General features: G+C 39.7%; 2 protein-coding genes across 3 annotated transcripts; both read left to right on the forward strand.

Moving 5' to 3' along the window:
- Positions 1–3,859: 3,859 nt before the first annotated feature.
- Positions 3,860–8,176, forward strand: LOC136747280 (proline-rich protein 29-like). The gene is made up of 6 exons (XM_066700216.1): positions 3,860–3,998; positions 4,598–4,688; positions 5,339–5,460; positions 6,752–6,930; positions 7,059–7,129; positions 7,574–8,176. The coding sequence occupies exons 1-6, from the start codon at positions 3,915–3,917 to the stop codon at positions 7,603–7,605; spliced, it is 579 nt and encodes a 192-aa protein (XP_066556313.1). The 5' UTR covers positions 3,860–3,914; the 3' UTR covers positions 7,606–8,176.
- Positions 8,177–11,251: 3,075 nt separating this feature from the next.
- psmc5 (proteasome 26S subunit, ATPase 5) lies at positions 11,252–16,523 on the forward strand. 2 transcript variants are annotated; one of them, XM_066698596.1, is made up of 12 exons: positions 11,252–11,338; positions 12,023–12,094; positions 12,190–12,259; positions 12,650–12,747; positions 13,131–13,187; positions 13,584–13,814; positions 14,122–14,248; positions 14,539–14,729; positions 14,910–15,008; positions 15,295–15,405; positions 15,850–15,936; positions 16,373–16,523. In XM_066698596.1, the coding sequence occupies exons 1-12, from the start codon at positions 11,315–11,317 to the stop codon at positions 16,424–16,426; spliced, it is 1,221 nt and encodes a 406-aa protein (XP_066554693.1). In that variant the 5' UTR covers positions 11,252–11,314; the 3' UTR covers positions 16,427–16,523. The 2 variants fall into 2 exon arrangements, with proteins under 2 accessions (XP_066554693.1, XP_066554694.1); XM_066698597.1 differs by having other exon boundaries at positions 11,306–11,407.
- The last annotated feature ends 70 nt before the right edge of the window (positions 16,524–16,593 follow it).

Raw genomic sequence — 16,593 nt, forward strand, 5'->3', positions numbered from 1 at the left:
AAGACTGTTTAGGAGACTTACATTAAAAATAAGTAAATACATAAAATTCAGTCTTGATTGACACATAGGTTGACAAAACCTATATCTGCCTCTTCGTTATTGAACTAGACAGAAACAGGAAAGTGTGTTGACAGAGAAAAGTAAGTTGAAAGTACTTGATAATTATTGTCTCAGTTTGGACAATAACTTATTTGATTTGAGTTTTTCCCCATTTTATGACGAGTCCCAGAAGTAGCTACTGCTGCTTTATTGCAAGCTAAAGATAACTGTGTTTTTTTGTGTGTGTTTTTTTCTTCTGTTAGTTTATGTAGCATTAATCCGTCACCATGAGACAGAGCTTGATCCCTTGCAAGTCTCTCGCAGCTTGTGAAACAGCATGGACAGGGAAGTAAAGAGAATGTGAAATCGGCACACATCTCCTATGGTGAGGACATCAAAGGAAAGACAACAGGTGCATAACAGTGTGGTGAGGAGCTTTTTCTTCAGGCTGCAGAAGGGGTTTCAGAATGTCACAGAAAAACCCAGCGCAGAGTGCAGGTGGCAAAACAGTTCAATGAGTCTGTGACCCTAATAGAAAAGATATCTTGGTAGTGTGCAGCCACACAGACACAGAGAAAAGGGAGTCTGCCAAGATGCCAAAATGGTTTTTGGTCAAAAATGTATGTTGACAGAAAATATAATGTCAAGAGTGCAGAGAATTAGGCAGATCTGGGAGACCTCAAAATGATCCCAACTTACCCATAGTTTAGTACAGGGAAAAGCTAGGGAGCTTGACAAAACACTTCTGCTTCTAATGGCTTCAGGTCATTGAAAATTCATTTTGTTTTCACTTTCTGCTTTTTGTGTAAGATGGAAGAAATGATTCACTGCCTGCGTATATGAGATTGACTACGCATAAAGAATGCCAAAAGCTGACAAACAGGGTAAGAGGTGAGTATTATTCTTGTATAATTTATGAATTCATGATAATGGAAAATGGTAAATATGAAAAGTAAACAATAACCGTTAAATACAAAACCAATAACAATCACACATAGTCAGGTGTGCATGATGTTTTGTTTCTGAATGTTGTGAAATTATACTGTTTACCGTGTTCTCTGTAGAGGTCTCACAGATTGAGGAGGTCCCCAAATTTAAAGCAATGACTCTCTTAGGTGACTGAGTTGATAGTTCATTTGTAGGTCACTTTTTGTTTTCCTATTAGAAGGCACACAGTCACTTTGGTGGTTTTTTGTCTCATCATGTTTGTCCCTCTGCACACATTAGCACAGTGCACTGAGACCAAAGAAGAGGAATCGATTGGTACAGTCTCCCCTGGCACCTTGTGCCCCCTGCAAAAATCTATTACAGACACTTAGTTTTTTCTTTTTGGTGCTGGTGGAGGGAGGAAGGGGGAGTTGAGTGTCGTCCTCTCTTTGAGAAAACCTATGCTAAGCGACATGTGACCGATTGTTGTATTGCTACTGCACATGAGGAAGTCGGCAGCACTTATTTAACACCCCGATTGGCTATTTATTTCTGTTTAGAAGGGAACAAGGGTACACTTGTATGTGGAGGGAAAATCTGCAAAAGTGTTTAAGCACCCCAGCAGCTTTTTAAATTGCTGTTATTCCATGTCGTTTTTTCTCTTTCCCAGTTTTTTGAGTCAACATATCTCTTGGCTCAGATATAGACATTTTATGTGTACATGGCTGTTTGTGTCTGGGCGCTTTTCTACAGAAGCTGCTTGGCAATGCTTTTAACTGCAGCACAGAACTGATAGTTTCTGTTTTGTTTTTAAATACAATGATTACCTTCCTAGGTTCCCTTATTAACCTGTAACTGATATATAGTTTTGAAGTATTCAGGATTTTCACTGAAAGGAAAGGAAAAGCTAGAAAAAAGAGGAGCACCTGCTTTATATAGGAACTGCACATTTTTCAGTTTTTGTCACATAGCTGAGAATAATCTAGAATGTGCACTTTTGTAAGATGCAATTGTGTTGAAAGAAATGAGCTGAAAGCTGGGTAAAATGAACCACGACATATATTTTTGAACATAGCCCTCTTGTGGCCATTTACAGCTTGATTAATTTAATCAACTTGATGACCTTTTTATCAGCGGCGGCAGAAGTCCAGAGCAGCTCATGTGTAATTAAATACATACACGCTATATAAAGGTGGAATAATTTGCAAGCAAGAGCCATTTGTATAGGCATCCTCTGCTTTATCTGAAGTTAACCATCTAAAATCACCTTGCGTACGAGATGTCACAGAGAAAAAACAATAAAATATGATATAAAAAACATATTATTTCAAAAGTGACAATAAAACACCAGCATATTCTCCCTGCTGCCATGACAACCACATTAAAATGAAACTTACCCAACCAACAACCTGGAAAGCAATTTTAACCCTTACCTATAAATCTTTCCAGCTCTCCTGCATTTGCAAGTAATTTCAGCTGTATAGGAAAATCACAGGCAGCTGAGGAGTAATTTAATACAGCAACAGAAACCAGTTTTGCTTTCAACTTAAGGATGCCAAAAAACAACTACACAAATATGAGAAAAATGGTTGTCAGGTCTTGTAAGGCTTCCCTTTCTTCTCTTTTTTTCCCTAGTGGCATTTTCAACCAGGCATCCCATCATTCTGCTTCAGACTTCTTTTTCTGTTTCAAACACTATTATCATGTCAATAGCATATATAAACATTTTCACTTGAATTCACTCATAATGAAGTCAACTCCTTGTCCGGTCTGGATTAGTTGCTCACTGTATATATACCTTTAAAGTTGATTAGCTGCAGTAATTATACACATATGTATACCAGCTTTCCACAGGATACATTACGCACTGAGGTTTGCTTATAATTTCTCAACAGAATGTTTTAAACTGCAGAAAAATGCAACAGAACTAAAAAGAACATCTAATATATATAGTAAAGTAATTCATGTTGAGAAGAGATGTCCTTTTTAAACTGGTCTCTGCTGCCACCTTGCTGGGGGTTTACTTAAGAATACAGAAGGCAAGTGGAGTCTGATACATAACTGTGTATTTCCCAAACCTTTCAAGCTAAGAACACATCCGCTTCATTTAAAAACATTGTGTGGCACTTCACCCCTCCTTCAGCTCCGCCAGCCCGCCCACCTGCCCACCCCATTATAAACCTTAAAACAAAACTGACTTTTAGTGATGACCCTGCCCTGGATCTGATGTACAATGATATTCTGTTAGGATTGGTTTGTTAGGGAAATAGGTGAAGGTTGGGATGTTATTTTCATTGATGTAGCTAAACGATACACTTAAATCTAGCAATCAAGTTAGGTGTACATTTCTGTCCAAGCAAGGCTTAGGTTTAGTGTCCCCAGGTAACTTAGGTTACTGTTCTACTGACTGTATGCATGGGCCTAATTGGACATTCTGGTGGTGACCAGGGTCGGGCTATTAATTAATTAATGAATCAATTAATTTAGCTATCTATCTATCAGACATCCACTGTGACTTATAGTTGTATGACTTGAATGTTTTATATGTGTTTATATATTGTAGTAATTGATTAATTCACAGTAATAGTTATTACCTGCTCTCACCTCCTTTGTCCCTGGAAGCCCTAACATCACTAAAGGTTCCTCCCAGTGTAGATCTAGTAGTATGTGCCAAAGCTTTGGTTTTGCCCCCCCAAAAGTGAATTCTAAATTATACTTTCTTTGTGGTTCCAAAGCAAGTGCTTCAATACATAACAGAAACTCAAGGTAAACACTCCATTTTTCCTGCTTCAATTACACAAGAAGTTCAAACATAACATAGCCTGTCACCTCTGTTGTGAACAATAGGAGTGTGTTTACACTCTGCAGTCATGGTAACTAATGGTACCTTGCTTGCTATGAAATTGTTTGTCGCAGAAGCACTGTAAAAGTCCACTTCTATATATAGTATGGCATGGAATAATGAGAACACCTATCAACTGTCGCCGGAATGGAACCAGGATTATCAAAATGTGCAAATTATCCAGCAGCCTGTAAGTCTGTATATTATTACATGTATTACTGTAATGTGTGATTCTTCACTTGCTTTCAATGTGATCCTAGAGGAGGCTTGACAAATTTCCATACCAGTGACATAGACCTTATCAAAGGGGGAGAGTGACATTGCCTAGTGAAGGCAGAAGTAATTGCGCTAATGTGCTTTTAAATCATGGTAAATGTGTAAACATGCACAGTCATTTGTATGATATATTCTGGGAAACTATAGTAAAGCAAAGAAAACTTGTAACACACAGAAAGAGCATGGTCAACATTTTTAAGGAAGTCTGTACCAAACATAATCATTATTATTCAGTTTGTAGTGGTTTAGAACATTAAAAAAATATATTAATAAAATAAGCAGACAATATTACACTGTATTTAACTAAAAATAAGTACAAATTACATTAAACTCTAGTTTGAGCAGGGTTTGGCATTCATGGCCATTCAACACCACAGCTGGGCAGTTTGTATTCATCAGTGGAATAATTATGCTTTGACTATGTAAGCAGGCTTTTTTTTCCAGGTAAGTAATTCAGAGGTGATTTGATATGAAAACATGAACAATCTAATCAGTTTCTCATCTTCCCTCCAGGTACCACAGCAGCCAACCACAATCATACAGCAGCTCCCATCAGCGATGTCCCCTGCAGTGCCTCCCATCCGACCAGGCCATATAAAAGAGGGTATGTATGTTGCGTTAAGTGAACGACAGGAAATACAGACCTGTAATCACTAACACACACACACCAATACAGCCATCACCGAAATCATTAACAGCATGGGTGCATTTTGTATCCGTAATTCCAATTTAAGAAGGCGAGTGTGTGGTTATTCACAAAGCAGCCACCCTCCCTAAATCGCTTTCAAAGGCCTTGACTGAAACTTTTCTTTCTCTCTTTTAAAAACCAAGATAACTATATATATATATATATATATATATATATATATATATATATATATATATATATATATATATATATATATAATTAGTTTTTTACCCACATTTTATTCACAGTGTTTTTGTCTTCCCATGCGGTACATTGCATTGTGTATGTTTTGGTAGGAAGAAGATCTGTATAATGATAATGGTCTTTCAGAAGAGCACATCATGAAATCTGATCAAATACATAGGATACTTGTTGATTATGTCTGCAGGGATAAGTCTTATTTCTAGATGATATGTCCCCTGCAAAAAACAAACAAATAAACAGACACTTTTTTATAGACTAACATAAGAGCAGCCTAAACAATAGGAGCACATTGTGTTCAGCATGTGAAAGTTATTATGCAGTTGGTTTACTCTCCTGGGGTTCCTCTCTTCTTCCTCTGGAAGATTTAGTGGAGCTGATGATGATTCAGAATGCCCAGATGCACCAGGTCATTATGAACAATATGACCATGTCAGCTCTAAATGCTTTTGGCTATTCACAGCCAACCCCACAGCCTCCCCCAGAGGTAAGTCCAAGTCTGAAACTTGGTACTTCTTTATATTTTTTTTATTTTTAAGTGATTTCTTTGTAGTGATTCCAGATTTACTAGAGAAAACAATAATACCTCTCAGGGACTGTGTGAGGTTCAACGCAGCAAGACATCAGACTTCCACCAGCTCTTCATTTGAAATACAGAATAGCACGTTTTTTTGTGTGAGTGTGTGCATTTACTGTGACTGCTGAGAAATCGAGTAATAATTTACATCTTTCACCCTGCTCCTGAATGACTATCAATAGCACCTGTTACTATGTATTGTGAGCAGCAAAAAACACCTTCATTTAGTCGTCTTCAGCACAGTGCTATCCCTGTGATGTCTATGTATAACATATGCTTGTTAATGACTAATGAGGACTAACGATGTGCTAGTTTTCTCCCCTTTCACCTTCTTCACTGCTCTGAGAACACAGTCCTTTGACTTCTTTCCTGTGTGATTGGAGATTATGGTGGTTCGCCATGCATTCGTTTGCGATATGATTTATATATCTACGTGGTCTGATAAGACCGACACCAGCCATGGATAAGATAAATCTGCCCTCTAGGTAGCCAGTGGGGAAATTATTGAGATTCTGTGATATCGAGAACCACACCATGGGCTTTGCCGTGGTGCTCGTTCCCTTCACAGAGAAAATGCAGAACTCCTTTTTGTAGACAGCCTTTTTAAAACTGTGATCTTGCAGTCGGCTGGAAATAGTAGATTGCTGAAGAACTGCAGGGCCGGTTGCATTGGGGAAAACAAGTAGTGTCTGGTGTAGGCATAAAATCCTGGAAACCATGGAGAAATTTAAGTTTTATCTCATATCTCATATCTTATATGAAGCTGGACTGATAAGAAATTTGAAATTACAGGAATTCAATTTCAAACATTCCCTGAGACTAATAGAACCTACTTAACCATGGATCAAAGGCTAAGGATATGTGACTATTCTTTAGCACAATCACACGTGTAATGTAAAGGATCAAACCTAGAGCTGGGACACAATTATCCCGTCCAAAAGGACTATGACATTTCTCTCCGCTTGACTGCCCAATCTAAATCAGACATGTCTGCTGTGGGTCTTGCAAGAACATAGACATAGAAGCAATATAAGTACAGCGGCGGAAGATTTGAGTGTTGCTGCAGAGGTCTGAAACTCCTACTTATACAGCACTTGCAAACATCAGCTGGGTGGAAGAAACTAAATGCCAGTTGGATATTTAACCAGTTATATGTTCAGGAATGAATGAGAGTGTTCTAATATTATGGCATGGTGTTTAGCCTCCTAGAATTCCCATAATACTGGAAGAAGAAGATCCCGAGCCTGTCTACTACCATCACTATGAGCCCCTGCCCTTCCCTGTGTATCCCTCATGGCCTCAGACCCCACAGCAAGCACGGCACTACCAAGAGGGTGGAGTGCATCATGTGGATTCCATAGCTTCTCCCAGCAAAGACATGTGAGTGATGCCAACGCAACAACAAACAGAAAAAAAGGGCTGACATTCTTTAACACCGCTCGTGTCCTCCCATCAAAGTGATACTTCTAACCCAGTCCCTATCTAACACCAATTCCTTTTGATTACAGGAGGGCTGTCCCACCTCCCCCTCCCCCCAGTGCAACAAGGACAGTGGGAGCAGACATCCCCCCTGCAGCAGGTACTGTGCCCTTCAATAGAGGCCATTTCGCTTTCATCTGAATTTGTTTTTAATTGTTATTAAAATACAAAGAATTCCAATAGTTTAAAATACCTTAAATCCCAGACAGACACAAACAAACAACCAGTGAGCTGTGCAGGCAAGAGGAGGCAGTGAGGATTTAAAACCTATTTCTTCCATTTACATTTTCCCCACTCACTTCCCACTACCTCAGCTCTGTGCCTTCTCTCAGCTGCACAGATCCGGGAGTGCAGTGTGAAAAATGTAAATCTAATTAAAGAAAGCAAAGTGAAAAAATGTGCAGTGGGCTGAGACATGCATTTAGAGATCCCTTGTGCAATGGGTTTAACGGACACAACAGATTAATAATTTAACCGCACTGGTGTTGTTGGAAGCTATTTAAATGACATGGTTGTTGTTTATTTCATTTGTTTTTCTGTGCAGAATACTATGATGCAACAGAAGGGAGGCTGTGATTCTGCAGTGAAGAGAAAAGGGAATTGAGGGTGTAAAGTGAGCCAACTCAGCACGCCCAGTTCCATGTCCCCAGTGTTTTTCCCCCTTCTTCAATCTCCGTCTTACATCACCCCATCCATCATTCGTAAAGAAAACTCCAGCTCAGCTATGAGAGCGTGGGAAGGCTTGTTTAATTTCTACATGGTCTGGGGAAACTGAAGAAGTGATTGCAGATTAATTCACCAAGGCTAACTTTGACTCCCTAGGACTGATAAAACAAGCAATTGTGGCCACTTTGGTAAGCAGGGGATGGACAGTTTTGTGCACCCTGTAGTAAGATAGCTGCTGAATAATGGGAGGAGCAATAGATCCTTTAAATGTTTAGTGGCAGAGGAAGTTAAGGTTAATGTACTATGGCCACACCAACTGATGCTATTCTTATATCGGTCAGCCATTAAATGATGAGAGAAGCATGTGTTACAGGACTGTATGGATTTGATTTCATGTCAGTTACATCTAATCTTTATTCATGTGATGGCACAGTTTGTAACACACAGTTTTATTTACAATAAAATCCTTAATATCTAAGTTCATGTTTGTTTGTCTTACTTTTTTTCCATGTACTATTGTATGTAAACAGGCTATGCACTTGTTGGTTCATGCTCAGACAGTGATGGGGAACAATGGTCCTGGAAATCGATGGGATCTTTTGGTATTTGTTCCACCTGAGCATTTAATTACTTAATCAAACCATGTATTAAGGATTTAGGTTACCATCCTCAAATGATTAGTGCCATATGAAGCATAAATATCAATCCCACAATCAATCCCCACATACACAAACACACACATACAGTATATATATATATATATATATATATATATATATATATATATATATATATATATATATAAATTATTTCTGTGCAAAATTTTAGGCAGGTGTGAAAATGCTGTAAAGTAAGAATGCTTTCAAAAAAGACGTTAATAGATTATATTTATCAATTAACTAAATGCAAAGTGAGTGAACAGAAGAAAAATCTACATCAAATCCATATTTGGTGTGACCACCCTTTGCCTTCAAAACAGCATCAATTCTTCTAGGTACACAGCAAAATCTGTAGTGTTGAAATCCCAGTGTTAATAATATAGTGTTAAAATCAATGTTGTTTCAACACTAAAGAGATTCAGTTGACACTTTCAGAGTTAAACCATCTTGAGAGTCAGTGTTAATACTGGGTGTCAAATGAAAGAGTGTTGATTTTACACTGTACTGGTGTAAAAACAAAGAATTTACCATACCCACAATGCATTGTGGTAGTTTCCTGAATAATTGTTGTTTTTATGTTTTGTTTTTTTAAATAATTGTATAAATGTTAGTTAATTACATTGTACACTAATTATTGTTTGAGGGTACAATGTATCTTTACCCACCAATGTATTTATGTTTGTGTTGTCAGATTTTTCTACCTAAACTTTGAACTCATGTCTTTGAGTCAACCCCAAACCAAAATGGTTGGCTATTTCTCAGTTTGTGGTGGTGCTTGTAAGCATTACCTGTATATGCCTGACCTGTTGGTGTGTTTGATTTGGTCTGGGTATTTATTTACTGACAAGTAAATTGTAAACCAATATATATATATTCTCTCTAGTACAGTGTTAAATAAAATAAACACTTTTAAGAGTTGCTTATTTAACTCCCTGAGAGCAGAACTTTGTGAGGCACTGTAAAAATGCCAACTCTGTTGAAAGTGTTAATTTTACTCTGGTGAGTGTGGATTATATAAACACTTTTTTTAGAGTTAATTTTAACACTGGTGAATTTACGGAAGGGACTCGGCAGGTAGGTTGGCCCAAACATCTTGGAGAACTAACCACAGTTTTATCTGTGGATTTATTCAGCCTCAGTTGCTTCCCTCTTCATGTAATCCCAGACAGACTCGATGATGACATCAGGGCTCTGTGGGGGCCATACCATCACGTCCAGGACTCATTGTTCTTTACACTGAAGATAGTTCTTAATGGCTTTTGCTGTATGTTTGGGGTCGTTGTCATGCTGCATAATAAATTTGGGGCCAAAGATGGTATTGCATGATGGATAATTATCTGCCTGTCCTTCTCAGCATTGAGGAGACCATTAATTCTGACCAAATCCCCAACTCCATTTGCAGAAATGCAGAACCCAACTTGCAAGGAACCTCCACCATGCACTCATTCATGTACCGTTCTCCAGCCCTTCAGCAAACAAACTGCCTTCTGCCACAGCATTTTAACTCATCAGTCCAGAGCACCCGCTGCCATTTTTCTGCACCCCAGTCCCTGTGTTTTCATGCATACTTGAGTCACTTGGCCTGGTTGCCACATCAGAGGTATGGCTTTTTGGCCGCAAGTCTTCCATGAAGGCCACTTCTGACCAGACTTCTCCAGACAGTAGATGGGTGGACCAGGGTCCCACTGTTTTCTGACAATTCTGAGCTGATGGCACTGCTGGACATCTTCCGATTGTGAAGGGAAGTAAGCATGATGAGTCTTTCATCTAGAAACCCCTGTCTGCCTTGAAATGTCTGGCTGGGAGAGACCTTGCTGATGCAGTATAACTACCTTGTGTCTTGTTGCTGTGCTCAGTCTTGCCATGGTGAATTACTTTTTTTCAGCAACCTCACCTTGTTAGCTGATTTTGGCTGTTCTTCACCCAGTTTTATTCCTCCTACACAGCTGTTTCTGTTTCAGTTAATGGTTGTGTTTCAACCTACATATTGAATTGATGATCATTAGCACCTGTTTGGTATAATTGTTTAATCATACACCTGACTACATGCCTACAAAATCCCTGACTTTGTGCAAGTGTACCTAGAAGAATTGATGCTGTTTTGAAGGCAGAGGGTGATCACACCAAATATGAATTTGATTTAGAGTTTTCTTCTGTTCACTCACTTTGCATTTAGTTAATTGATAAATGTCTATTTTTGAAAGCATTCTTACTTTACAGCATTTTTTCACACCTGCCTAAAACTTTTGCACAGTTCTGTATATATTTATTTGGTGGTTTTAAGAAAGACCGGAAACAATCATTATGAAAATGGTTTGCTTAGTGAAGACTCTTCCTTGCAAGAAATTAAAACACATGAATACCTGCTAATGGAAATGAACTCCAGCCAGCAACTTTTGAGGATGTTAATTGGTAAAGAAATACACTGATTACATAATGAGCCTAATCTTACTCTGCAATCAAACGAAGTGAAAGAAATCTACTGTGATTTGGAGTGAGTTAATCAGTATGACTTTGGCTGACATCTTCTGCTTTATTCCTTTTAAAAAGGGAACTCAAGGTCAGAGCACTCTCACAAACCTTAATCATCTCCATTGAGATATATAGTGTGTATGTTTATGTAATATATGCATTTATGCAAGTAGCAGTATCTTGGCAATAAATAAATGTACATTTATATTACCATTACCATTTACAGTACTACAGTACATGTGGTGGTCAGATAGTTATCATAAATTAAAATATATTTTCATATATGGATATGTGGCAGTCTTTATCTCATTATTTTAAAAGCAGCAGATGATGCACAAAAATCACTTTTCTGTAATACATGTGCTGCGTGTCTCTGTATGTGTCTGAGCGACGCAGTCTCCGCCAGGCGGCGATGTATTCTTAACAGCGAGTTTGCGTGACGTCGCCGGAAGTCATTCCATGTTTGAGAGGAAGTTTGAAAGTGCAAGATGGCGCTGGATGGTTTGGATCATGTAAGTGCTTTGATGGTTCATTTATGTATGATTCTGGTCTAACAGACGATCGGATTTGTTTTCGTGACGGTAAATAAGTCGAAATGCCTTAACTTGTAAGCCTTCACCGTATGTTTGTTAGTGATTGAGTTCATGTTCACATATTCAGTTCACAGACCGTCACAATATCCCGGTTTGCTGTCTCATTCTGTGTCACTAGCGGCATTAATGTGGGACATGACTTGCACTTGTGTTTTATTATTATTTACCAATCGATTGGACATCTTAAAAAAAGTCCTGTAAACTGAAACTTACACTAATTCCGCTGAGCTCTTCACTGGGTACGTGAGTTTGGTTTGATCGTGTTTAGTGTTGTGTATTGTCAGGGCCTTGTTCAGATTCATTAAAATTATATTATTGTCTCAACCATTCTGATAGGAAACAGCATCGTTAACCGATTTGATAAAAGCTTTATTTATATGGATCGCTTTTAAGCCGCCGTGGTGGATTCCAGTTTAATGTGTGTTTATTCAGCTTTTTGCTTTGCCTGTATAACGATTAAACCGCTGCATTTAAAACTCAATTGAGATACTAACAGCTACTGCATCTTTACCCGCAGCCCACTCTGTATTGTGTGTTAAATATATGTATTTCTGTTACCTCATGCACAACGGAAAATGTCCATCTTTTCATGTTTGGTTCCAGATGGAAATGGAAGAGGGCAAAGGAGGCACCGGTCTCCGACAGTACTACCTTTCAAAAATAGAGGAGCTTCAGGTAGGAAATGTGCGATGGGCTTGTTTTCTCACTGCTGTGTTTACACTGGCATGCCTCCAGGATATTGCATTGACCCTCTTCTTTTGTGCCTCCAGCTGACGGTGAACGACAAGAGTCAGAATTTAAGACGCCTGCAAGCTCAGAGGAATGAGCTCAACGCCAAAGGTGGGCCTCTGCTCCGTTGAGATTTGTTTAGTCTCTGCCCAAGTTCAGCCTGTTAACATGGCGAACACTTTGACTGAATTGATACAGGCAGCTTCCATAGTGGACTTTCCCCTTAGGTTAGTGTAGTAGTAATTGACGTCTCCTAGGTGTCTTTTAAAAAATAGCTTTTTGGTGTACCTGGAAGATCTTCTGTAACCAGGTATGGCAGTGTGGGGATTGTAAGCTGAGATGCAGACATCCAGGATGGAAGTAGAGGGGAAACAGAACATTTCATTGGGCCTGTGTGTGAGATCGTATAGCACAGAAAGGATAGGGATCATCTGAAGAGTTCTGTGGCATGTCTTTGAAGGTGATTATCAAAGTGGACATTTTTGTGCTTTTGTGTTTTAGTGCGCCTCCTCCGGGAGGAACTGCAGCTTTTGCAGGAGCAGGGCTCCTATGTGGGAGAGGTGGTGAGAGCCATGGATAAGAAGAAAGTCCTGGTCAAGGTAGGTCAACTTGGTACTCACACTTTATTAATTAAAATAACATAAATAAGAGGCCACCTTTTATGCTGGTAATGTTACTGTGTAAGACTGCAGCCCTGGAAGATTCTGAATATCTACGGAAGTGAGTAAAAGCTGCTGTTTCTGCGGCAGGAGTTTGAATTCAGGCAGTCTGTTCACATATGGAGCGATCTTGGTATACACTGCCTGGCTGGTGCAAAGCTTTTTTGTGCTACAGCTGTGCGATTCATACAATATTCTTTAAGTGCATTCCTGTTTTTTTGTCTGTAGTGTATATTTATTATATTGGCATTTAAAAAGAAACTAAGCAGTGGTGTAATTTTCTGTCTTGTTTTGTAAATGGAGAAACCTGCTTTGTTTTTTAGGTGCATCCAGAAGGAAAATTTGTGGTCGATGTGGATAAAAACATTGATATCAATGATGTGAGTAGCATATTCTGTGGAGACCTCTCATTCTTTATAGAGGTCGTGTCAATTCTCTGTTTAAAAAAACTTGAAGACTTAGATTGGGGTTTTTTGAAGTTTGAAGTAAAGAAAAAACTGGAAACTGGAAACTGCTCATGTGCCTTTAAACTCAGATGCAGCAATGTTGAAAAATAGATTTCCATCTCCCTTTGTGAACCATAAATAAATTAGAATAGTTGAGTGTTATCATGAAAGTTATGGTCTTAAAAAGTTATTGAATTTCTCATAACATACTTTATCAATTATGGTACATTTTGGTGGGAAAAATAATTGAAATAAAAGTCATTCGTAGAATTCTAAAAATGCTCTCACACACAACAAAAATAATCTTGCCTTTTCCCTCCACATCCAAAGGTGACCCCAAATTGCCGCGTAGCTCTGCGGAATGACAGTTACACACTTCACAAGATCCTGCCTAACAAAGTGGACCCACTGGTGTCTCTCATGATGGTAGAGAAGGTACCAGACTCCACCTATGAGATGATCGGTGGTCTGGATAAGCAGATCAAGGAGATCAAAGAAGTGATCGAGCTACCTGTGAAGCACCCTGAGCTGTTTGAGGCCCTGGGGATTGCCCAGCCCAAGGTGTGTGTTCAGCCCTTCTCTTTGTCATGCTCCCCATTGCATTTAATCGCAGTAGGGTCATTAAACACTGCCTCTGTTGATCAGGCTTCAGTACATTTGCAATGTTAAAATGCGACTATTCCATCACAGGACTAACAACACAGCATAGCTTCTTCTGTGAAATCACTACTGCAATCTGAAGTGCAGTACCAGTACAGCTGCTGGTATGAGTTGGCATTGAAATGATTTAAAGCTAGATGTCCAGTGGAAATTAAGCCATTGTGGATTTGTGGACATTTGTGTGGAAATTCATATTCTTGTGTTCCAGGGAGTGCTGCTTTACGGGCCCCCAGGCACAGGAAAGACATTGCTGGCAAGAGCTGTTGCCCATCACACTGACTGCACGTTCATCCGGGTGTCTGGGTCCGAGCTTGTGCAGAAATTCATTGGAGAGGGTGAGTATTGCAGAGTGGGGGAGAGTCGGCACAGCATAACCTGATATTGTTTCCGATTAAACAATTAAATGAAAAATCTAAATGTTTATTTGGTTTTAAATAGCTTGGGTTGTTTTTGGTGACAAAAACAATGTGACAGTGACATTAAATCTATAACCGCTTTCCCAATATTGAACAGCTGGGTCATGAAAGCAGTGAAAAATGGACAGGATAATTGTCTGGTTACTTGTCTCTGTAAGCAATTCCCAGTGGGTCTCTCTTGCTGAAGACTGACTGTGTCTGTGTCACAGGGGCCCGCATGGTGCGAGAGCTGTTCGTCATGGCCAGGGAACACGCTCCCTCCATCATTTTCATGGACGAGATCGACTCCATCGGCTCTTCCCGTCTGGAGGGGGGGTCCGGAGGGGACAGTGAGGTGCAGAGGACCATGCTGGAGCTCCTCAATCAACTGGATGGCTTTGAGGCCACCAAGAACATTAAGGTGACTAAGTGGGGGGGCTTTTCCCTCTCTCTCACTTCTCTCTGCCTCTTGTCTTTTTCGTGTGGATCTCCCTCTCCTTTGTTGTCTTTATTTACTCGTCCTTTCCTCCTACGTTCCATTTCTAAAAGTTCATTGTTCACATTCATTCGTACTGAAGAGATCTCTCATGTTGTCCTGCAGGTTATCATGGCCACAAACCGAATTGACATTCTGGACTCGGCCCTACTGCGACCCGGCCGCATCGACAGAAAGATTGAGTTCCCTCCTCCTAATGAAGAGGTGAATTGTCTCCCAGGAGTGTGGGTTCCTGCTGTCACACACAGATCACCTGCGCTGACTTGAATCAATTCAATGACTGCATGACTTTCTCAGTGAAGTCAAGCGAATGGATAGTGACAACAGGTCGAATGTTTGACAGGGCATCCTTCTGATACTGGAAAATGACTTTTGGTAGTGGTGAAGGGAGAGTTGTATTCTGGCTTTTGCACATCTTTAGCCGATCGTAAATTATTAACTGGTCTCGACTGGTTTGAAGCTGTTTTGACCCTAATTCTTTTGGCTCCAGGCGCGTTTGGACATTCTGAAGATCCACTCCCGCAAGATGAACCTGACGAGAGGGATCAACCTGCGCAAGATCGCCGAGCTGATGCCGGGGGCTTCGGGAGCCGAGGTTAAGGTAAGGGCAGTGGGTGGAAGGATCCAAAAGCAGATGGAACTCTCCCATGATGCATTCTGGTTCTGTGTTCTGTATGGCATGAGTCTTCAGACAGCTGCACGATCAGTTTTTGATTGCACTGCCTGCTGACATTGGCCGATCAATATAACTGGGAACTGGGGGCTGAGAGCCCCTTTAGGCTGTATTAAATCTGTATGAGTGACCTTATGGTGAAGAATTTAGTGATCTTGAATAATTCCTGTGTCAGGTGATTTAACTTTAGTGTTTTGGTTTCCTTCCTTTCTTCCTTGAAGTCCATGTTCAGGCCAGGAGGTGGCAGCACATGGCAACTCAATATGAAATCGCCGATATGGCAGCTTGTGGAGCTGCAGTTGTTGACGCCTTGTTTTGGGCACCGAACATTAACTGCTCTTTGCTAATCCCATAATTTTGCCTGTCATTCAGGGGGTTTGTACTGAGGCAGGAATGTACGCGCTGAGAGAGAGGAGAGTCCATGTAACGCAAGAAGATTTTGAGATGGCTGTTGCCAAGGTAAGGACACTTATTTCTGATGATACCCTCCCCCCCCCCCCAAAAAAAAAAAAAAAAAAAACACCTGATAAAGCTACATTTTGCCCTTGAACTTAACTGTTAGTTTGGTGAAGTTAGACTTGCAGTATATCCACTGGGTTCCTCTCTTGTAACCACATTTACAACAGGTTAAGAATTTGGCACCAACATTTCTAATCTAGACAGTGGCCAAGTGGAGAAACGGAAACATTCAATTTAAACTATCCTAATTTGTCGTATATATATAATGTGTGTTTATTTTTAAGTCTGTAAACCTCGTATTTATAAATATTGCTCTTGAATATGATAGTGGGGTTTGATGTGCAGGTTCTAATTTGCTGGAAGTAAAAATTATTTTTATTTGTATTCTTGAACAGAATCGGGTTTGATTGAAATTTTGATGTTTGTTTCCAACCAGGTCATGCAGAAAGACAGTGAAAAGAACATGTCCATTAAGAAGCTCTGGAAGTAGATGTTAACAGGATTGTGAGATCTGTTTGCCCAATTTTTACCCCCCCATTTCTCATTGCTATTCCATTTCGTTCTAAATAAATGGCTTATTCCACTAATGGTGTGTGGCTCTGAATATGCAAGTGTTAAGTTGTTTTAAGAAATCTCCTTGGTTATGACTACACCAAA

Source organism: Amia ocellicauda, chromosome 3 (assembly GCF_036373705.1).
Source record: "Amia ocellicauda isolate fAmiCal2 chromosome 3, fAmiCal2.hap1, whole genome shotgun sequence".
Lineage (NCBI taxonomy): Eukaryota > Metazoa > Chordata > Actinopteri > Amiiformes > Amiidae > Amia > Amia ocellicauda.

Excerpts from the sequence above, each read along its gene's own strand:
- LOC136747280 (XM_066700216.1), top strand. The coding sequence starts at position 3,915 with ATGGCATGGAATAATGAGAACACCTATCAACTGTCGCCGGAATGGAAC. Across the intron at positions 5,461-6,751 it reads CCCCACAGCCTCCCCCAGAG|CCTCCTAGAATTCCCATAAT; the intron begins GTAAGTCCAAGT and ends CATGGTGTTTAG. Across the intron at positions 6,931-7,058 it reads GCTTCTCCCAGCAAAGACAT|GAGGGCTGTCCCACCTCCCC; the intron begins GTGAGTGATGCC and ends TTTTGATTACAG.
- psmc5 (XM_066698596.1), top strand. The coding sequence starts at position 11,315 with ATGGCGCTGGATGGTTTGGATCAT. Across the intron at positions 15,009-15,294 it reads TCCCTCCTCCTAATGAAGAG|GCGCGTTTGGACATTCTGAA; the intron begins GTGAATTGTCTC and ends TTTTGGCTCCAG. Across the intron at positions 15,937-16,372 it reads TTGAGATGGCTGTTGCCAAG|GTCATGCAGAAAGACAGTGA; the intron begins GTAAGGACACTT and ends GTTTCCAACCAG.